Here is a 22,821-nt window from a genome sequence, read left to right as displayed (position 1 = left end):
GGCCATTCCGCCTGGGATGGGAAACTCAGAAACTTCCCCCCCCGCCCCCCACTCCCTGAGTTTAGTACACTCCTCTAGAGGCTCACTCTTCACAAAACCCCAAGCGCTTCCTGACTCCCCGTTCAAGGGGAGGGGTCGGCATCATTTCTCATCGTGGAGTTTCTCGTGCGGTTTTTTGATGTTCCTTAGGCCCCTTCAGGAGCACTGTCTCTTGGAGGCAGGGCTCACAGCTGACCCAGGGGCAGACCCTGTTTGTACTCCGGGGCTGGTACCTTGTGCCTTGGCACATTGCAGGTGTCCAGGCAGAGTAAGTGGGAGTCCTTCCCCCTTGACTCACTGAGCCCTAGGGTTCCCACAGACCCCGACAGAAAGATGACAAGCTAGTACTCAACTGCACATGGGATGCAGATAAGGGCACAGGAATAGCATCCATGGTGGCTAAAGTGATATATAGGCTGAAAGTCTTTGCTCCACTGACCAGAAAGGGTTAGAATGCCAGTCTTGCTATTACCCTAACACCCCATCTTGTGTCAAAAACCAACAGGTGGGTTTGGTTTTGTTTCCCTGAAGTACTAGAGAAAGTACTAAGTTGGGTGCCTGACACCAGACCTCGTTGGCACCTGAAGCTGGGAATTTCACTCACACACTCAGCAGCCCTGAGTCCCAGCACTGGCTTTGTCCCCTGTGGACATGGAGCTGGACAGGGAGAGGAGGGGGCAGCCTGACTGCTGGAAGCCCAGTGTCTGCCATTTATTTGTGTGTTATCTCAGGCCATTGACAGATCCTTGTGAGGTTTCAGCTGCGAGTACAGCTGACCCCCACCGTGCATGCCCAGTGCCAGGCGGGTGCCCCAGGACTGGCTCCGGGAGGCACAGCCCTGGGAGGGTCTATTCTTTTAGTTTATTTTTTGATCTATAACCTCTTGGAAATGTCCCTTCCTGACTGGCTTGCTCTGCTCCCTCTTCCTCCAAGGCCCTTCTCCTGTTCCAGGATCCCCTTTCCCTTTCAACAAGCCCAGATGACTGCTCAGAGCCTCCAGCCAAGGCTGGGAGAGTCTTCACCCCACAGCCCTTTATCCTGAATCCAGTACTAGAAACACCAGGAACCTGCAGTTCTGCTGACAGCATCTCCAGGGATAAACTCATTTTCAAACATGATTTTTGGAGCAATGTAAAAAACAAACAAACAGCTAAATTCTCTAGGGATTAGGTTCAGGTGATATGAAATTACTTTTCTTTGGTGATAATATGTGAAACTTGACCTGTAAATATAAGTTTAAAAAAAGGGACACGTCTAGTGGTACCTGGCTTGGCTCTCCCTGAGCTTCATGGCAGAAGGTGCTCCCTTGATCAGTTTTTAACCCATTTAGATGAGCAGAACCACAGACAACATGAGGCTTAAGTGGCATGCACATTCCTTGCCAGAGTAAGTACATACTGATACCTTACTGTGCATAAGACATGCATTTGAAACACCATGGTGCCATCTCAAGATCATCTGGTTTTTGTTTTCAAAGATAACAGATGTCTTCCAGGAACAAACACAAAAGGGTCTGAGAAGCAGTCATGGCCATTCGAGCCTGGGTTTGCGTCTCGGGTGTGTCAGGGGTGGCAGGTACCTTGGAGGCCTGGGGACAGTGATCCCAGGTCCTGGGAACTCTGGGGAGGCGCTTAATGGATGAGGATTTTGAGCCAGGACCAGGTTACTCTAAAATGGCTTAAAGAGCTGTAAGGCCACAGTCCAATTAGTGGCAGCTTTTTTTTAATACAACGGGTGAATTGTTGATCTAGCAGAAAATTGACCTGATACTGACGAAATGTACCAATCTGCAGACACTGGACATTACGGACACATTTTCATGTCCAGCGGCCTGGAAGGCCTTTTACTGGTTCTGGCTGTAGGCAAGCTTGTCTGTCGCGTTACTCCTTCAGTCGTGACCGAATCTGCAACTCCATGGACTGCAGCCCTCCAGGCTCCTCTGTCCATGGGGATTCTCCAGGCAAGAATACTGGAGTGGGTTGCCATTCCCTTCTCCAGGGGATCTTCCCGAACCAGGGATCAAACCCACATCTCCTGAGACCACATACTGACCAAAGTCAGGATGGAAAAGTGTGCTTTCCAGCAGGAAGGTAGACAGTGATCTTTGTGAGACACCCCGAGGTGGGCAGCTTGACTGGGTGCCCTTATCCATGTGCCCTCCAGCTCCAAGTCCAGGCTGCCCAGTTGGTGCATGAGACCGAGTCCCTATAAAGCACCGCCCAGCCTCTCTCTCTCGGGGCTTACGAACAGAGAAGGTGGTGCTGGATCCAGGTCATATTTACCTTCCAGATAGTGTCTGTCAATCTCACTGCCTCTTTCTGATGTAGTCTGACTACCTGCGCAAGCTGACCCTGAAGCTCCTTTATTGATACACTCTGGGGGAGCCCCTGAGCTGATCAGTGGGACAAAGGAAGGGGTTTAGTGGATACACTCTGTTCAGCGGAGCCCCCGAGCTGATTGGTGGGACAAAAGAAGGGGTTTAGTGGATACATTCTGTTTGGCGGAGCCCCAGAGCTGATTGGTGGGACAAAGGAAGGGGTTTCGTGGCAGTGAGAACTTGGCCCAAGCTGAAGACACGGGACAGACCCGTGCACGAGGCAGGGGCACAGAGTGACAAGACACCCGCGGGGTGCAGAGAGTGACTCTCAGCAGCCCCCCCAGAGCTCCGCCCGCATCTCTAACCTGGCAGCCGGGTCGGTGAGCAGTGCCATCACCTGGGCTTCGGCCACCACAGCGCCACAAACCAGGCCAAGAGGAGGCAGCCCCACATAGGCGGCTTCTAGATGACTTTCTAGAAGCTGCGGCCATCAGAGCTGGCGATCATGCATGACTGCCTCACACACGGCTTTCTGGACTCACTGCCCAAGTCCATGAGTGTCTCCCTCAGTTACATAATTAATGAGTTCATACTTTCTTGTTAAGAGTTCTTCCTGCCCCATTGGGAGGCCTCTCTTTTTTTCCCCAGAGTCCCCCCACCCAAGATGCTTAGGGTGAGTGGCCTGGGGCTCCTTCACTGAACAGACGCCAGTGCCTCGGAGGAGCTGCACAAGGTCTGCCTGCTACATTTTACATTAAAATACCTACAGGAATCTTCAATAAAACGGTTACTGGTAAAATCCATCTTTTACACCTTTATGTCCAAATGGCAATGACAGAGGAGGCCGAGCTCCTTTATGACATGTTTTTTAGAGATGGAAACACTGTCCTATTAAAAATCTTAGGCATCATTGACATTGAAGCATGATGTGCTGCCCACTGGTCCAGTGGTTAAGAATCCACCTTTGCAATGCAGGGGACACGAGTTCGATCCCTGGTCGGAGAAGATCCCACATGCCACAGGGCATCTAGGCCTGTGTGCCACAGCTACCGAGGCCCGTGCGCCCTAGAACCTGTGCTCTGCAATAGGAGAAGCCCGAGCACCCCAACAAGAGAGTAGCTGGTGCTCACAACCAAAGAAAAGCCTGCGCACAGCAACGAAGACCCAGCACAGCCAAAAATAAAAATAAGCAAACATTAAAAGAAATAAAGCTCTGTGGACAAGTAACTGCTCCTAGGTAGGACGCTGCCACTCTAGTGTTGGAAAAACCAAAACACAAACAGGCGATGGCAGAATCTGCCATCCAGGATCACCACCACCGCCACACAACTGCACATGCTCATACACATCACATACGTGAGAAAGGTTTCACACAACACAGAGATTCCCACCAAACATACATACTTCCCCTTCATCACCGAGTTGCAGAAACCATCCCACTCACCTAAGATTCTGATTAGTCACCAAACACATTGACCTCGTCCTATGCAGTTCGTTTACGTTCCACCGACGCCTTCCCCGGTGGTCCCCATGCCATGGACACGTGTTCATCTCGACAGCACGACCACCTCCCTGTATTATCACTGGGAATCCACACTCCAGCCTTCCCCTACATGGCCTGTGCCACAACGACTACACTGCTCATTTCCTGGACATCTTCAGAGAAAGTGGCATATAAATTACTTTCCACACTAAAGACAACTTCGCTATCTCAATACACAAACAAAAACCAAATCAAACCAAAAAATCAAAAATCTTTCCACATGGTTACTTACTAGGTAACAACAACGCTACTCATTCACCAGGACTCCATTCTGTCTCCCTCCCTGTGACCTCATCTCCCATGACTTCCATTTTGTTCGGGGCAGTTCTGCTACTGCTTCTTTCCAAAGCGGTTTATCGGGTCAGCACCTGTGCCTGCGTACTTGGCATATAAACCCCACATCCTTTCATCGAGGCTGGTATGTCACAGCTGAGGCCGAAGAGTGCTCTCGTTGATGAAAGGACAGGAGGAGGGGCTTGAGAGAAGGACTCCGGGATTTCTGACCCAGAAACTCGATCCTCTGGGCACAGGCTCAGTCTCATATTTACGTGTAATCTGACCCATGCCTGTGCTCCTCTTCAGCACTATTTTTAAGGCGCCCGGCACATTCCAAACCACATATTCCGTATCCTGCTTTCTTAACAGATGGAAGCTCTCAGCAGACTTGCCGGGAGCCTCAGGGAGCAAAGCCCGGGAAGACGCCCGTGCCACATGGGAATCTTGCTGGCAGCCACCGAGAGGAACAGGCAACCAGAGTATTGGCCTTTCTGAAGTCTGCTCGCTTTGTTCTCCTCTGAGCGGTTAACTTTTCTGTAGCTGCATTAGCAGGCTCATGGGTGCTGGCAGGTTGGGACTTTGGCTCTCTCTGGCTGCGGCAGCTCTGAGGGGCTGGGCGAGGATATGGACACACCGTGCCCCCCCGGGGCTCAGCATGTGCAGCCCAAAGGGCAGGCCTCCCACCATGCAGACCTGTGATCTGCTAACACGCTACTGAATAAGAGGCAGCTATTTTCTTTTTCGCCTTGTGACTGCTGCTGCTGCTGCTAAGTTGCTTCAGTCATGTCCGACTCCTAGCGACCCCATGGACTGCAGCCTACGAGGCTCCTCCGTCCATGGGCTTTTCCAAGCAAGAGCACTGGAGTGGGGCGCCATTGCCTTCTTCTTAGTAGTAGTTAAACATACTACTAAGATTTGGTGTCTACCCAAATCTTCCCAAATAAGCACTTAGCTTCTGTCCCCTTTCCCCAAACGTGAAATCTATAACGTAAAACACACAGAAGGCACTTCATAAATGGGACTTGAAGAATCTTCTAAATTTCAGCTTCAGTTCAGAAAGTTGTTTCTTCTTTGAAGCCACCAATCTAAGGTGGCTTCTGTCAACCCCTCCACTAGCACCTCCAAGGAGCCAAGGGCTGAAGGAAATTCACATGTGTTTAAGAGTAGTTAGTGTTTGCAGACAGACCAAGGTCACGTCAAGGGCAACGGAAGAGGAAGTCCAGACACCATTAGCAAAGGGGAGGAAGAGGATAGGATTAGCAGATGCCAACTAGAATACACAGGACGGATGCACAAGAAGGTCATACTGTATAGTTCAATATCCTGTCATAAAGCTTCACAGAAAAGAATATGAAGAAGAATGTATATATGTGTGTAACTGAGTCACTCTGCCAAACAGCAGAAATTAACATTGTAAATCACCTATGCGTCAATTTAAAAACAAAAAAACCCTGCTGGCAGTACACCTCGCCTCAGTCTCAGCCCCATTCTAGACGAAAACGTCTGTTCCGTCTGCCTTCCCCGCAGTTACACGGCGCTCCATGGCATCCGTGCCCTGTGCCGAGTCTTTAACCCAGAGTCACTTCTCTGGCCGGCTGCCCTGCTACTGTGTGTACAATTTCCAGTAGAGCCTCATGGGAAACCAAGTGTTGGCAATGTCTTGCCAGCGAAGTCTTCACTAAAGGGTTCTGAGGGTTCTGCCCCCCAGAACTGTCCACAGTACGATCCTTTAACCCAATTTCACATTCAAAGGCCAAGCTGAGCCCCAGGGTGACATCCATGCCAGGGACACACACGGAGAACCAGACCCTACGTGGGATCAACATGGGGCTCCTCTCATCATGAAAGGAAAAACTATGGAGCTGTCAGAGGGGCCAGAAACCAGAGGGGTGTCATCTTTTAGAAAGTATTTTAAAATTGTGTCTGCATACATGAGTTTTCTCTCCTGTGTGAAATGCCTTGGTGAATAAAAAGTCAGAATGAAGTGTGTCTAACTCCTGAGTAAATCAGTTTCCCCTTCTAGGAAATGATGCTCCTGGACCTTGCCTTTTACAGAGTTGTTTTTTATTTTTTTTACTGTCTCATTAGAAGGTATAAAATTAAAGGAAACCAGACAGACGCTTGAAAGATGAAACATTCCATGGCAAGATAGTGGGCGTAAGGATTAGTCACCCGAGTGATCTGGGTTTGGAAATGGCCCCCAAGGAGATGGAGCGCCTTTTGGAATGTCCAGGCCTGGTGGGGAGTGGTCAGTGGGGGCCAGTCCCTGCTGAATAGGTAGCACTCCTCATGGGAGGGGCGGGGGTGGGGAGAGGACAGGCCAGGCCCGAGGAGGCAGTTCTGGCCCTAGCTCCATCACCAGTCAGCTGGGGTGGGGGAGAATTTGCTGACACTGCCTCGTGCTTTCTTCCCACTTGTAGAATGAGGGGGTCTGTCTGAAGATCCCTTCTGAGCCGTACTGTTTGGTGACCCAAAGTCACCGCACAGCACTAGCTAACTTTGCTACGTGCCCTTTTACGAAGGTTTATTTTCCCACGGCACTGTTTCAGCTAAGCATCTTCCTCTCTCCAGATTCTCTGTGGCTTCTGAAGCTCTGCAGAGCACACATGCCCAGGAGAGTCAGGGGCAGACTTGTTGCTCCTGGGGAACCAGCAGGACCTGGGGGTGCAGGGCAGAGAGTCCTCTGACCTCATCACAGTGAACGGGACACGCTTAGTAGACAGGACACCCCGGACGGTGTATAGAGGGAGGAGGGCACCGGACCACCCAGAGAAAGGGCCTCTGGGGGCAGAGAAGACTGGCAATGTGGCCCGGCCTCTGGCCATGAGTTTTCGTGCCAAAGTAACCTGTGTGCAGGACAGGATGCAGATGGGCTGGTTTTGGCCTTACACGTGCTGTCATTCGATGTAGTCTGATTGGCTAGTTTTTGCCCATTTTTACTGTACATTGACAGTTATAAAATCACACCAGAACAAACAGAACATTGGTATCAGCTACTGGAGCCGTGACACCCCTTCCTGCCAGGTAGTCTTCAACAGCAAGACATATTCCTTCTGGTTCTTGATCACTATTCATACTTCATTACATAGCACCTAGCACTCTTAGGGGACTTTCTCACCTGACTGAGAAGTGAGCTTCTGTTTGCTTCCGGAAGCAAACACCCCGACCTCTCCTAATGCAGAACACGCAGCTCTAACCTTGCGGCAACTTCCTCAACAGGCGGTACCAGAGCCAGACACCCGCCTCAGGGCCACCTACCTTCTGTCCTGGTGGAATTACCTAAAGGGAGGAGCCTTCGCTGACGGGACAACTGTGACCTACAACAGGACCCCCGATCCTCCCCTCGCTCCTGCCCCGGCTGCCACTCATCTGATCTCTCAGTTTGGACTGTGAGATGCATGGGAGGGATTTGTTTTTTTGCTTTTGTTCTTGTTTTACAATTTTAAACAAAATACAAAGGACAAGAGGGTGGGGTGGGGTGGGGTGGGGAAGGTAGACAGGCAGCTGGAAAACTATAGGATGAGGAAAAGCAGTACTATCCACAGTGACTGTGAGATTTGTGGACATGGGTTGCTATGGCAACAGAGACTGCGGAAGAGCCCCCGGGTCAGAAGAGCATCCCTGGGTTCTGCCCTATGTCTGGAGCACCATCCAGAAAAGGAGCAGGTGGGGGCGGGGCAAGACACACAGGCGGGACACTCTTGGTTTTCAGTCCTGCTTTCCTCACTGCCTGACAAGCAGCCACAGAGCCTCATGAATCAGTCTCAGTCGCTTCGCTTCGTTTCCAGGCCCCCTGCCCTCACCGTGTGAATCCCCCAGTTCAGTTGTATGCCATGGATTCTGATTCAGTTAAGTACCCCTCTGATCCCACATGCCCCATATCCCCATCATGTTCCCTAGGGGCCTTGGACCTAGGTGGGAACCGTCACACAAACACACAGCAAAGGAGGAGTGGGAAGGTGAGGGGGACCCCTGCTCACCTCGAGGCTGAAGCAGCTCTGGGCTCCAGGCCGGCAGCTTCCGGCATCCCCGTCGGCTCGGCGGTGCAGCTCCCGTGCGGTGCGGAGATGGAGGTGACCCCGCTCCTCCCCTCGCTCCTGCCCCGGCTGCCACTCCATCTGATCTCTCAGTTTGGACTGTGAGGTGCATGGGAGGGATTTGTTTTTTTTTGCTTTTGTTCTTGTCTTACAATTTTAAACAAAACACAAAGGACAAGAGGGTGAGGTGGGGGAGGGGGGAGGTAGACAGACAGCTGGAAATCTATGGGATGAGGAAAAGCATGACCAGAGAAACCAACGTAAACACAGCGGCGTCAGAGAGAGGAGAGAACAGAGCCAGGAGGAGGAGCAGCAAAACGGCAGGCTGAAAGATCTGAAAGGCAAACAGAGAAACGGGAGAATGCAACACGCTGGTCACGAGGCGCATGCGATGGGGACGCGGGAGCGAGACTCGCCCGCAGTCAGGCATCGGGCACCAAACGCCACAGTCCAGGGCGGTGCACGGAGAGCCGTCTGGGCCACACCACTCGCCGCCCTCGGCTCCGGGATGCTGTCAAAGCCATCCTTCTCTCCACCACGCTCCTTGCCTGCCCCAGTTGTGTCACAGAGGGAGCCGGTGGGCTGGACTGTCCCTGGGGCGGTGAACCCAGGCACGGATGCACCCGCTCCCGGGAGTCTGCTAATTATCCTGACTTCGAAGAGCGCTTGCACTGCGCTTCAAACTCCTCTTTGCTTCTTCATCGAGATGGCTGGTCATTGAGGACGCCAAAAAAAAGGAGAAGGGACAGAATGCGTCCATCCTTGGTGCTGCCAGTGGGTTAGCCTCGTGTCAAGAGGGAGGACCTCTTAGCCAAGAGCAGTGGCGTGGTTAAAAATAAAAGGGAAAGGGGGAAAGAAACAAGGAAACAAAAGAGAGCTAAACCAAACCAAACCAAAAAAAAAAAAAAGAGAGAGAGAAACCCAACCAACAGAAAGGCTTTGGTTGAAACTTGAGGCTTTAGTACAATGCAGGTTTGCGATCATAACCAAGCAGCTGTGAGCAAGGTGAGTTGGAGCGCGGCAAGGCCAGCGAGAAGGAGGAGGAGCAGGACGGAGCAGGGAGGCAGAGCCAGGAGCCCCCTTACCTGCAGGTCCGGGCCCAGCTCCTTGCCCAGGTTCCCCACCGGGGAGTCCCGGGATACGGAGGTCACAGAGGACAGGAAGCTGGATGACTCGGTGAGCTGGGGCAGCGGGGACAGGCCCTCCCCCAGTCGCTCCACCTGCTCCAGGAAGGCCTGGAGCTCTTTCCTGAATGCCTTCATCCTGGCGTTGAGGGTCCCCAGCAGCTGGGGCTCCTCCCTGATGCCCTGGCCGCAGGCCCCGGGCGAGGCCTCTCCGCCCGGGAGAGCGGCCTCGGTGTCCGTGATGATGCGCTCCACCGTGCGCTCCAGCCGCTCCGCCTCGTGCCTGATGCTCGCCAGGCGCTCCGAGTCCTCCCGCGCGCGCAGCAGCTCCGCCGGGCACTCGCCGGCCTCCGACGGCCTCCCGCTTCCGAAGCCAGACGTCTTCTCGAAGGTCTCCTCCGAGTCACTCTCGCCGCCAATGGGGCCCTCCCGGCGAGGCTGCACGCGTCCGTCCTCACCGTCGTCGCTCCTTCGGCCCGTGTCGCTGTCAGCATCACTGTCCCGCGGGCTCGGGGCGTGCGGGCCCGGCTGCAGCGTCAGCACCTCCCCGCTCAGCTCGCTTATCGGCAGCCGCACCGCCTGGAGCTCGTCCTGCAGGGGCGCCCCGCCCCCTGCCAGCCAGCCCGGCTCGGGCCGCGGCTCGAACTTGAACTTGCTCAGCTCGTGGGTCAGCTGCCGGTTGTGGTCCTCGATCTCGGAGATGGACCGCCGCAGCAGCTCCGCCTCCTCCTCCACGAACTGCAGGTGCCGGCGCAGCTCAGCCGAGGACTCCAGGGAGTCACCCCCGAAGGGCGAGGTCGGCCCACCGGGCAGGGATTCCCGGCCGCGCAGGTCTTCCATCTCAGCCCTGAGGCCCCGATTCTCCACCTCCAGCTCCACGATCTTCCGGCCCAAGATGCTGGCCTCCTCCTCCACCAGCCTCAGCCGCAGCTTCAGCTCCGCCTCCCGGGTGCTGGGTGGCCCGCCGGCCTCGCCCGTGGGCAGGGGGCTGTCAGCGTCCCCGTAGAGGGCCCTGTACCTCTGCAGCTCCTGCTCCAGCCGGTCCTTCTCGCGCCCCAGCTTGGCCATCTTCCTGAGCATCAGCGAGCCCTCCTCTTTGGCAAACTGGAGCTGGCACCTCAGATCCGCGCTGTCATCCTGCCCAGAGAGAGAGCCCAGACCAGGGTTATTTGAAAATATCACACCTTCCTGTTTTTGACGATTTTCCTCGCACCTCACCCCTCACACACACACACACACCACACATGAAACACCACTCTTCCCGTCAGTGCATGGGGTCCACTGAGAGGGGCCATGACAGACGGGGCAGGCCTGGTCCTTCATGGGGGCACCAAGGCCTGTTTGGGCAAAGGTGCACATGAAAACCATCACCCAGGAGATGAATGGAGAGGAGTGAGCAATGAAGCCCAGCACCGCCACAGTGTGGCGGCCCACCCCACTTCTCTGGGTCCATCCTGACCTGTGAGACACCCCAGACCCCAGGCTTAGCCTGGGACAGGTGGACAGGCCTCTGTGCCAACTTCTACCTGTTGCCACTTACCTCCTCCCTCCACAGTGGGGCCGCCAGCACCTCATAGGTCCTAACGGGATGGGGAGGCCAGGTGACCCCAAATCAGCCTGGCTTTCCACAAATCTGAGAACCTAAGACAAGGCAACCCCCCCACCATCCTCCTCCCCCAGCTCATCCCATGGATGACGTGAGGATGACTCAAGATGATGGGCATGAGGGCCTCTGGATGCTAAGCTGCAGAGTAAGCACCCGGCTCTGGCGGTTAGTATGAGATGGATACTGTAAACTTAAGGCCCGGATGACTCACACCCTCTCTCCATGCAAACTCGACTTCAGCACGTTTTAGTGGCTATGACAGCAGGAAATTAATCCCAGAAACCCAAGGCAAGGTGTTAAGCGGTTTAAAATCTAAAAAGTAGGGCTCCTCAGGTACCCAGAGGACTCTGGAGGGTCACGGGAGCAGGCTGTCTGCTAAAACCCCACACTGCTCGACCAAGGTCCAGAAGGCCCTTTCAGGACCAACTAGAGAGTGACCCTTGCCTTCCCCATGCGGTCTCCACACCTTGGAACTGCATCAATTCTGGATCTAGGCTCATGCTACAGCTTCATAAATGACACTTGGGTGGCTGGCAACAGTGACCAGTGTCATGACTCATTTCTCTGTGATTGGTCATCAAGTTCCAAAAGATTCCTGGGAACCCAGACTTAGACAAAGTCTCCCTCCTTATTTGGTGGTCACATCCCATCACCAGGGAGGAAGAGTCATCAAACCAGCAAATCAACCCTGGGGGTGGGGGGAGCTCCTCCAGCTGGTCACTTGTGCAGACGGGTCAGCAAGAGAACATGGTTCATTCTCCACCGGTTCCTGCTGCACACTCACCACTAGGCAGAAAGACCTCCCTGGGAGCCCCTACCTTGCCTCCTCTCACCACTAGACCTGAAGCCAACTTTCTGCTTTGTCTGAAACTCAATGAATTTGGGGGAAAGGAGCAAGTAACTTTTTTTCTTCCTCTTTGCATATCAGGAGTGATATATAAATGTCACTGGGAGGAGGGCACAGTCTTCATGATCTAGAACTTCTCACATTAAGGGTCTGGTTTGGTTTTGGTTAGGCTGAACACCAAAGAATTGATGCTTTTGAAGTGTGGTGCTGGAGAAGACTCTTAAGAGTCTCTTGGACTGCAGGGAGATCAAACCAATCAATCCTAAAGGAAATCAAATTTGAATATTCATTGGAAGGACTGATGTTGAAGCTGAAGCTCCAATATTTTGGCCACCTGATGCGAAGGGCTGACTCATTGGAAAAGACTCTGATGCTGGGAAAGATTGAAGACAGGAGGAAAAGGGGCCACAGAGGATGAAATGGTTGGATGGCATCACCGACTCAATGGACGTAAGTTTGAGCAAATTCCAGGAGATGGTAAGGGACAGGGAAGCCTGGTGTGCTGCAATCCATGGGGTCGCAGAGAGTCAGACACAATTTAGCGACTGAACAACAACAAAGGTGGACGTAACGAGGGGTCTGCGACAACTGGAAGTAAAGCTGACTGGCCACACAATGGAGCAAGATAGGTTACCATCACTGCTGGGGTAACGATGTACAGGGCCTACACAGAATACATGGGCCATAAAACACATACAGTATTTAATCCTAACTTAACACTAAGGGGAAAAGCCTACTTATTTGTTATTCATTCCTTCAGGAAATACTGAAGACATATTGTGTACCAGAAATTGGCATGTTAAACAACCCAGGTTCTTAGAACTTTCGAAAGCAGATCAAAAGCATCTTTTTAAATTTTTTGATATAGATTTATAAGAAATCTATGTGTCCAAATATAGAGAGGTCTTTGTTGTCACAAGAAGGGGTTTGAATAAACTAAAACAGGTGTCAGTGGAGACAGAGTCAGTACTTTGTAAATGAATCACTTCAGGGGTGACAAGCCCAGGAGAGAAAGATGTTTAGCCCCATCGTGAACCTGGTAGCTAGTGCTTGTCCTGAGTCTAGAATCACCTACACCATCCTGTCTCCAACTTAAGCACAGAAGTTCACTTCAGTGCTGGGGACAGCCGTGGAGACAGTGGAGGGGAATGTCACCTGTCCCAGGGGAATTCCACCTTCAGCCCGGGACTCAAGCCTGGGCAGAGTCCCAGGCGGGACCAGTGTCCTGACCCACCCTCCCTGGAATCTCACGACTGGTGAGCCCTTGAGATGGTGGCGGCCGAGCGGCAGAGCCCCCTGCACAGTTCAGGACGCTTCTATCTCAAACCAGGGTCAGGGCATCTCAGGCTGTCTCTCCTGAGGGTTGTTCCCCCCAGAAGTTGAGCTGAACTGTTGGAGGATGCATATGGAGTCTGGTGTTCCTCAGGGCTCTGTGCTCAGATAGAAGCACTTATCTGCACCCCCCTACATGGTACAAAACCCCAGCAATCCCTCAAATCGCCTTGACTTCTGGAAACCTTACACTGTTCCCCCCCCGCCCGCCATTCCCCACAAATCTGATTCTAAATCAGAACCATCTTCCTCCCCTGTCTCCTCGAACTTAAACCCAGGCCGGGTAAAAAAGCAGGATTCTACGACATACCCTAGTAAGCGTCCGATTCATAGATTACCTGAGGATTGACCAAATATCCAAAAAGGCTCCAGCTCCTTAAGGAAAGAAACTACCCCCACACCAGGAATTCTAACATATGATGAAAGCATGCTTTGTTTCTACGCAACACCCATGCACAGCCAGCCCTGCCACCAGGACTAATGCAAGTTTTGATTAAAAAAAAAAAAAAAAGGCCGTCTTTGAAACCGAGGTAGTGTGTGGTCAACTTAATTGCTCAGTGGGGGCAGCCGAAGCCGGCATGAAGGTAAGGGGAGGCTGGGGGGAGCCAGGCTCGGCCTGTTCTGGGGCAGGAGGCCAACTTCTTCTGATACGATGGGGGAATCACAGCCTCAGCTGTAGCAGCACAGGCTGGACACCCATCTTATCTGGTAACTGAAGACTTTCTAGAACTCTGCCAAGACTCCCCGGGAGGGGCAAGGCCGACCTCGAGCTCTGGTTTCAGGAGACGGTCCGACAGCTCCAGGAAGGAGCATGAAGCAGATCCAGTAGCCGGCCCACGTGACTCTCTGTGGTCTGGCAGAGAAGCCCAGCACGGCCCGGGGTGGGGGAGGACGCACACAGGACCACCACCGCCGCCACCAGCGGAAAGGCCTTGACAAGCAACAGAAATATAACGCTGCGGGTGTATATTGTCTGGCTTGCAAGTCTGCCTCTGGCCAGCACCCCAGCGCCGCCGACCACTGCTCGAGCTCCTACCTTGCACCGGGGCGGCAGTTTCCTCTGAGCTTTGGCTGTAGACCTGCAGTTCCCAAGGTGCTCGGCTCCTCCGTTCTGCCAGACAGAAACTCCCCGCTCAATGACCCCACTCTCAGGTCTCCCCCTCCTGCTCCCAGCCTCACTGACCCCCGGTGAGTGCACTGCACTAGTCACCCCACGATATGCAAAGATGACGCTTTTAAAGAACAACTCTTCCCCGGTCAGAAGCCAGAAGTTGAAACAGTCTTGAAGGCCAGGGGCCGAAGCGCCCAGCATCTGGGGACAACAGGCTTTAACGTCCCCATTATTAGCAGTTCCAAAGTGAGATTTGGGCAGCAGAGACACGGAAGAAAACAGCTAAGCCTTGCCGTTTCTCCGGCTCACCAGGCCTGCTGCTGCTGCTGCTAAGTCACTTCAGTCGTGTCCGACTCTGTGTGACCCCATAGACCGCAGACCACCAGGATCACCCGTCCCTGGGATTCTCCAGGCAAGAACACTGGAGTGGGTTGCCATTTCCTTCTCCCTGGCCCTCCATGAAAGCTGCTGTGGGGATGGGGGCTTCAGGGAGAGCAGAGACCCAAGGGAATGGGGAGGGGGGATTCACAGAGGGGTGGGCACTGGGCCTCGTAGTTTCCTGGACTCTCCGTGGTGTCTCTCTCATCACTCTGTGCTCTGGGGTCTCCAGGGAGCAGACACCCCAAAGAGGCCTTGTTCTTTCCAAAATCTAATAGTAGTAGCAATTTAGAAAACAAAGAAAGAAATGCAGTGTGTTCAGAAAAGAAGTTCTGAAGGACACAATGCATTGTGCGCAGAGGGCCCCACTCTGACCACCTTGCAGAGAACACCTTGCTTTCGATTAGGGCAATTTAAGATACTATTCAGCTTGTGCATTAAAAAAAAAACTCCAACCCTCAAAACGATGCTTTCTGGACAACCCGACGTGACGGCAGCTGTGCTATCTCACTCTTTTACTGTGTGACTGACTTGGACGGCCAGAATGCCCGTCACCATCTGAGAACACAGCAGAGCCCCGAACGGCACCGATTATGCTGCCCAGGAAGTCGGTCTGTTCCCCTCCTTCTTGAGGAAACCACCAGCCGACCAGTGAAAGAAACAAAAGGGAAGAGCTCTTGGTTTGGGAAGACAATTCACCCATGGAGGCTCTGGGTGAGCTCAGATGACTGCACAGGTGGTGATTCTTTGGCGACCTTCAAGGTGATGCTCACACTTTTCAAGAAAACTCAAAATGAGGAGACATCACATGAGAATGAGATGCTGCTTACCTGGGTGAAGGCTTTCTTCTCTTTGTACGCTTCCCGGCTGCCTCTTCTCTTCAAGGAACTCTGAAACAGAGCCAGGCGACATTCTGTTACAAAGTGGGGGGGTCACATGTAGGAACCGGCTCAAGGCAGCATGTCCCCTCGCCCCCGGGAGGGGACACACACACAGTGGAAGGAGGCTCTTTTATCACTGGAATCACAAAACAAAGTAGAGCTTGGGAGGTGTTTGCCTCCTGAGAGGCTTCAAGTCCTGATTATTGAACTTGGGGTTTTCCCCAATCGTTCAGTTTCATAAACAGGGACGCCAGGATCATTGTGACTGAGGAGGGGGGACGGGAAGAGGGTAGGAAGCGTTGGAAAACACATACGTAATGTTCTGAGGGTGATTTCTCCTCTGAATTATGTTTTGTTTGGGCTAATATCAAAACTAATTGCTGGCCTCACCTGGTGGTCCAGCGGTTAAGAATCACCTGCCAACGAAAGGGACATGGGTTCAATTCCTGGTCTAAGAAGATCGCACAGGCCGTGGGGCAGCTAAGCCTGTGTACCACAACTACTGAGCCCGCGCTCCAGAGCCTGTGCTCTGAAACCAGACAAGCCACAGCAACAAGACGACTGTGCGCCACAACTAGAGAGGAGCCCCCACTTACTCAACTAGAGAAAGCCCTCAGGCAGCAATGAAGACCCAGCAGTGCCAAAAATAAATTCAATTAAAAAAAATAATTGCTGTTTCCTGGGCCCCTGTGGGTAAGCGGTGAGACAGAAAGTGGTCGGAAGGGAGAGACGGTGGTCCTGGTTTATGGAGAATCCAGGTCGCAATATTCCCCACGAAGCCACTGCAATTCCTGATTAAACCTCCCTCTTAGAGGTCTTAGCAAGCTCATCATGTATTCATATGGGAAGTAGCTAGTTTTACACCCATCACAGAGCACCTTGGCCTGCTGTGGGCAAGAAGTATGTCTGAAAGACAAGCATATGTATCAATCAAAGGGCCAAGGAGTGTCTGAGACGGAGGGGCAGGAAGCCAAGGCAGTCCCCCCTTGGGCAAAGGGAGGAGACAGAACGGCTGGAAGGAGAGGGAAGAGCTCTGAGGGGACGACAAAGGAGCTGAGAGGATGGACATCGTCACAGCACATTTCAGAAGAAAGCAGTCTGGAGAGTTCAGACCGGCATCATTCAGACCTTAGGGAGCCTGTGGCGGAAAGGATTCCCCCACAGCTGCTGCCTTCCCTCTGCAGCTCCCCCTAAAAGAAGGGACAAATCCCCTCCTCCAGGGGAGCTCATGGGGTAGGGGGAAAGCGTGGCAGTGCCCTCTGGGCTTCGAGCCTCTGCCGCACCTCTCACTCTACCTGGCCTGGGGAGGAGGCTCTTCTGCAGGCCGCCTCCATCATGTCGGATCTAAAGTTAATTCACTCAGTTCTGTGTACATTTTGGTGTCTTGGTGTCACATTAGATCATGCCATGTATTGGATGAATCTCGGGGTTAAGAAACAACTAAAACTCTAGCTGCCCTGAGCCTCCTGGAGGCTGGTGGCCTGGTGAAAAGGTAACTGAGAGAAGAGATGAGAAGTTAGAGTTGGTGTGGGTGGGGAGCGGGTGGGGAGCAGGGTGGAAGCTGGTCCCAGAACCCCAGCTGCAGTAGCTCCTCCACTGACCTGCCTGGTTGGGGGTGGGGAGTCTTCTCCCTTGTCCTGCCCTGAACACAACTGCCCAGTCCTGTGATCATTCCAGTGAACCAGGGAAGAGGCAGGGGGTTGTGGGAACCCTGACACAGATCCTAGTCACAGTGGCAACTACAATGAGAAACACCGCAAGGACTGAAATTAACCAGCAGCAAAGAAACTATAAAATTTTGGTTGGTGATGGACACAGATGAACGCTGGGTGTTGCTTGATGGGAAAATCCTATGTTATAAACATGTCACATTTTTCCCAAATCATTTTATAAGACTCTTTAGCCAAATTCCTCTCTCTCTCTCTCTCTCTATATATATATATATACTGTACCATCATCATTGCACTCGTGTCTGACTCTTTGGGGCCCCACAGACTGTAGCTTACCAGGCTCCTCTGCCCATGGGACAGTGTAACATATACACACATAAAAAGTATTTGTGTGTGTGACAATATACACACACATATATATATACACATACACAAACACAAGTACTTTTTTTGTATTTGTAAGGGAGACGAGGATGACGGACTTAAAAGATTCAAAAATTCAGCTAAAACAGAGATAGGCAAACTAAGGCCATCAGGACCAATCAACCCACAGCCTATTTTGTGACTAAGTTTTACTGGAGCACAGCCTCATCTATGGATTAGGAAGAAAAAAAACCAAAACAGATCCACACTATGTATTTTTAAAAATTTCAGATGAATTAAAAATCTAGATGTAGAAGACATGCACACAAAATCTCAGAAAGAGAGAGATGAATTTCTATTTGTTTTGGGGGCATGGACTTTATAAACACAAGAAATGAAAGCTGAAACATCCAAGGAAAGATGAGTGGATTTGTAAGATTAAAAATTTTTATATTATCAAAATAAAACACTTAATAGTATTAAAAAGCAAATGGTAAAATGGGGAAAAAAGGATTTTTTGAACACAAGACAGACAAAAGAACAATATTTGGCAAGCAATAGGGAAAGGAAAACCATCTTAATAAGAAAATAAACAAACGGCCAATAAACATGATGACTAGTAATTAAAGCAACAAGGTATAGTTTCTCCCTTAAGAGATTTATGAACCAAAAGAAGTATGACGCCCAGTGTTAGCAAGTGTCCCCAGACCAGCCCCCCACACGGATCAGCACGAGTGGACTTCCAGTGGGCAGTGCAGCCTGACCAGTGCATATATGTGACCCAGGAATCCCACCTCTGGCAATGTGTCCTAAAGAAAAACACTGATCCTTGTGTGAAGATTTATGAATGAACCAAGAACGCTCATCACAGTACCTCTCATAATAGTAAATGAACACTGTGCAGGTTATTAAAATGATGTTTCTGAAGAACACTTAAAGATTCAGGAAATATACTAAGAGGAAAATGCCGACTACAAATAGCATGTATTTTGTGACTTCAACTTATATCTATAAATTATAAGTATGCATATGTATTTCATACGTATGTGATAAAAGTCAACTAGAAAAAAGGTTTATCAAAATGTGAACAGTGATCCCCTTTGGATGATAGAATTACAAGTGATTCTAATTTTTTGCATGGCTTTTCAAAGTCTCCAAATTTATCGGCAGCGAATACTGTTTCCTTTGCAGTTAAAAAAACAGGAAATGAAATTCTGTCCACTACAGCGGAAGTCACTCAGTCGTGTCCGACTCTTTGCGACCCCATGGACTGTAGCCCATCAGGCTCCTCCATCCATGGGATTCTCCAGGCAAGAGTACTGGAGTGGGTTGCCATTTCCTTCCCCAGGGGGATGTTCCCAACCCAGGGATTGAACCTGGGTCTCTCGCATTGTCGGCAGACGCTTTACCGTCTGAGCCACCAAAACCTCACTATTTACCATTAAAAATTATGACTCTCCTTGAATGGAATGATCAACACTTAAATCACTATGCTAAATGGTAAAGGTGAACACTCCTCTCTGAAATGAAAATCTTTTACAAAGCAATACCAAAAGCATAAGACAACTTCCAGTTACTACCGAAGACTGAAAGAATAATTCACCACCTGATTAAAGTACACATGCTGAAGATACAAACACTAGTTGAAGTATAGTCTTAAATATACATGCAAAAACCTAACTAATTTGCATACAGTGTTGAAAAAGGGCTTTCTACATTCAGTTATGTCTGGTAAGTAAGCCTTGTTTTAAGACATGGGTTTTGTAAATATGGTTATTATTGAGGTCTCCATCTCTTTGGGAAATAAAGGATCAACATATTTCTTAGGATAAACATATAAAGGATCCACATATCAACATATTTTCCTCCACTAAAGAGGTCAGAGGAAAGAGGCCATCACTGAATCACAGGTGTCTGTGTGGGATGACAATGGCCTCACCAGAAGTTATCAGCCAGGTTTGGGGTCTCTTTTCACAAGGTGATGCTGCTTTTATTAGTTTGGTCCTTGAGGTATAACTGGTACACATATGGTTGGTGAAAGAGACCAGGAAGCCCTCTGAGAGTTAGGGGGACTGGCCAGGCACCCCACAGCACTGCAGACATGTGCTAAGCTGTCATGAGTCCCAGACTAGGGTACAGGTCCCTTTGCACTCACATCTCAAGTCTTGCCCAGGTAGGGCTCCATGCTCTGGGTGTGCTGGTGGGGACCCAGGGTGCAGGAGGAGGGGTATGAGCATCATGGCCAGCTCACCCCTCCAGATGACTCAGATCCAGTGGAGAGTCTTTCAACAAATAAGGAAAGGGGTGAATGCTGACTGTCGAATGAACAGAACCCAGAAGGGTGACTCCCCTGTGATTCAGTCCACTCTTCCTTTTTAGCCTGGCCAACTGCCATCAGACCAACTCTAAAATTCCTATTGAGAAGGAAAAAAAATTGAGTTTGGATCCAAATTGAATCCATCTATGGCTGATACATTTGCTGAGTATTCAGTCAGTTCAGATCAGTTGCTCAGCTGTGTCCAACTCTTTGCAACCCCACTGATGGCATCACACCAGTCTTCTCTGTCCATCACCAATTCCCGGAGCTTGCTCAAACTCATGTCCAGTGAATTGGTGATGCCATTCTACCATCTTATCCTCTGTTGTCCCCTTCTCCTCCTGCCTTCAATCTTTCCCAGCATCAGGGTCTTTTCCAGTGAGTCAGCTCTTTGCATCAGGTGCTGAAGTACTGGAGCTTCAGCATCAGTCTTTCCAGTGAATATTCAGCATTGATTTCCTTTACGATTGACTGGTTTGATTTCCTTGCTGTCCAAGGGACTCTCAAGAGTCTTTTCCAACACCACAGTCCAAAAGCATCAATTTTTCAGCCCTCAGCTTTCCTTATGGTCCAACTCTCACATCCGTACATAATTACTGGAAAAATCATAGCTTTGACCAGACAGACCTTTGTTGGCAAAGTAATATCTCTGCTTTTTAATATGCTGTCTAGGTTTGTCAAAGCTTTTCTTCCAAGGAGCAAGAGTCTTTTAATTTCATGGCTGTAGTCACCATCTGCAACGATTTTGGAGCCCAAGAAAATAAAGTCTGTCACTGTTTCCACTGTCTCCCCATCTATTTGCCATGAAGTGATGGGACCGGATGCCATGATCTTTGTTTTCTGAATGTTGAGTTTTAAGCCATTTGTTTTACTTGCTGAGTATTGGATATGATTAAATAAACATGAAGTCAGGCAATTATTTGGACTTGCGTGTCAATTCTTAACATTTTAAGTAAGACAGTTTCTTTCCAGTGATTTCAGAAAAACTATCAAGCTCTCAATTGCAACAACATTTCAGATACAGACTTTGGGCTTAAATTTTATATTGCGAATAAAAGGCAGCAAATGAAATTTAGGATGCTGTAGATTATGAGTCAGCATGGGAGAGAGTATGGATGGAGGCAGAGGAGTGTCAGAATTCTTAAAGATTCTTGCTGTGTGCTTAGTCGCTCAGTCGTGTCTGACTCTTTGCAGCCCCACGGACTGTCATGTAACAGGCTCCTCTGTCAATGGGGATTCTCTAGGCAAGAATACTGGAGTATTCTTGGAGGCTGCCATGCCCTCCTCCAAAGGATCTTCCCAACCCAGGGATCTAACCCAGGTCTGCCACACTGCAGGAGGATTCTTCACCAGCTGAGCCACCAGGGAAGCCCAAGAATACTGGAGTGGATAGCCTATCCCTTCTTCAGGGGATCTTCCCAACCCAGGAATTGAATTGGGGTCTCCTGCATTGCAGATGGATTCTTTACCAGCTGAGCTATCAGAGAAGCCCATACAAATTCTTATTATTTTGCAAGTTGTTTGGATTTTGAGTGCTGATTTGCAGCACACAGCTGTACCATCAGAGCAAGAAAATGAAGGTGCCTGGGCCTTCTTCCTTTTAGGAGGACGTTATTAACACCTTTTTACCTGTATTACCATTCTCACTATGTTATGAGACATGAAGGATGGGAATTACCACCTTCTCCTTCAGGCAGAAGCACCAGGTCCCAGCTGGGAGACACCTCCTTCCCTTTCATTCTCTCCTCTAACCCCTAAACATCTCCCAGGGAGACTGGTCCTTCACTCTGAAGTCAGCAGTACCACAGATATGCTGCCGGGTCCACCACAAGAAAAAACCCCCCAGGATCTGGTGGGAAATGCTGCAAGGCCACAGTGGCAAGGCCACCTTTCTTCTCGCCTACTTGGGAGGACAGTGACGAGATTAACAACTGCCATTTATTGGATGTTTACTCGTGCCAGGCAGGATGCTCAACTTTCTTGTCACATGTAACCTACTGTATTTCTCTCGGGAGCCCGGAGAATCACAATGTATATATATATGACACACTCTTATCATTGGTTAACAGACAAGAAAACACTGAAGTCAGGTCATGTTTCAAGGTCCCCCAAACTCGGAAGTGGGGCACCCCCTTGACCTGCACTCTTAAGCCCTCAGACCCCAATCTCCCCATTTGGGCTTGTTTTCTTTAAGTTTCTGACCTCAAATTGCTGGGGTCATTATCTGAAGAGCTCTCTCCTTCCTTTAGCCAAAGAGCACAAAGACTATTACAGGAATGGTGGCAAGCTGCTCAGCTCACGAGGCACCTCAAGGCAGGGAAATATTTCTTGGCACTCTGATGCCTTCTGAAGGATCTGAGACTGCAGAAGGCAAAAGTCCTTATTTGGAAAAGACAGAAAACCATTATCAGAGGACAAAATACCACAAAGGAAATGAAGAGAAGAGCAGGAAAGTTATATTGGGACACTTTGGCGGAAGAAAGGTACAGCCATGGAAGTCAGAGCTGCCTGGGAACCCAGACAGCCAGGCACAGAGTGTGAAGCCAGGGGGCACTGTCCAGCCCAGCACTGCACTGCCCAGGGCCCCGAGGCCCACCCCGGACAGAGAGGGACTGCCAGCACACCCAGCCTAGCAGACGCCACTTTCTCCTGCGAGAAGAAAGAGCACAATGATGAAAATGACAGGTCACTGCACAGGCACATCTGGGGACTTGGACACATCCGTGCTCTGTAACAGGGCTGGTGGATTCATTTTAAACCTTAGAGACACATGTCTGCAGGCCCAGTAATCAGAAAATTGCTGGCTAAAACATGTCCCAATACTGTGCTCTCAGTCGGACATCACAAAATGAACTAAGGAGGTTAAACTGCAGGTTATTAATAAGCAAAAAGAAACACGGAAAATCATGATCATTGCAAGCCCAAAATGACTACTGCAGCAAAAAGTGTCTGTTTCCCAAACTGTAGAAATCCTACCTCT

General features: G+C 50.6%; 1 protein-coding gene across 6 annotated transcripts in view; it reads right to left on the bottom strand.

Moving 5' to 3' along the window:
• MTCL1 (microtubule crosslinking factor 1) overlaps positions 1 to 22,821 on the bottom strand; it is a 114,329-nt gene that overhangs the window by 30,140 nt on the left and 61,368 nt on the right. For 4 of the 6 annotated variants that reach the window (XM_086373148.1, XM_086373146.1, XM_086373144.1 and 1 more), the window contains exons 4-7: positions 15,441 to 15,500; positions 14,158 to 14,232; positions 9,298 to 10,473; positions 8,156 to 8,311 (exon numbers count right to left, since the gene is read on the bottom strand). In XM_086373148.1, the coding sequence (XP_086229274.1) occupies positions 8,156 to 8,311; positions 9,298 to 10,473; positions 14,158 to 14,232; positions 15,441 to 15,500 (1,467 nt within the window). The remainder of the gene's footprint in view (positions 1 to 8,155; positions 8,312 to 9,297; positions 10,474 to 14,157; positions 14,233 to 15,440; positions 15,501 to 22,821) is intronic. The other 2 variants (XM_086373145.1, XM_086373143.1) reach the window with 1 other exon arrangement.

The sequence above is a fragment of the Bos grunniens genome, chromosome 24 (genome assembly GCF_055505025.1).
Source record: "Bos grunniens cultivar Pamir isolate PY7600 chromosome 24, Bosgru_T2T1.0, whole genome shotgun sequence".
Lineage (NCBI taxonomy): Eukaryota > Metazoa > Chordata > Mammalia > Artiodactyla > Bovidae > Bos > Bos grunniens.
This window is presented reverse-complemented; position numbering and strand designations above follow the sequence as displayed.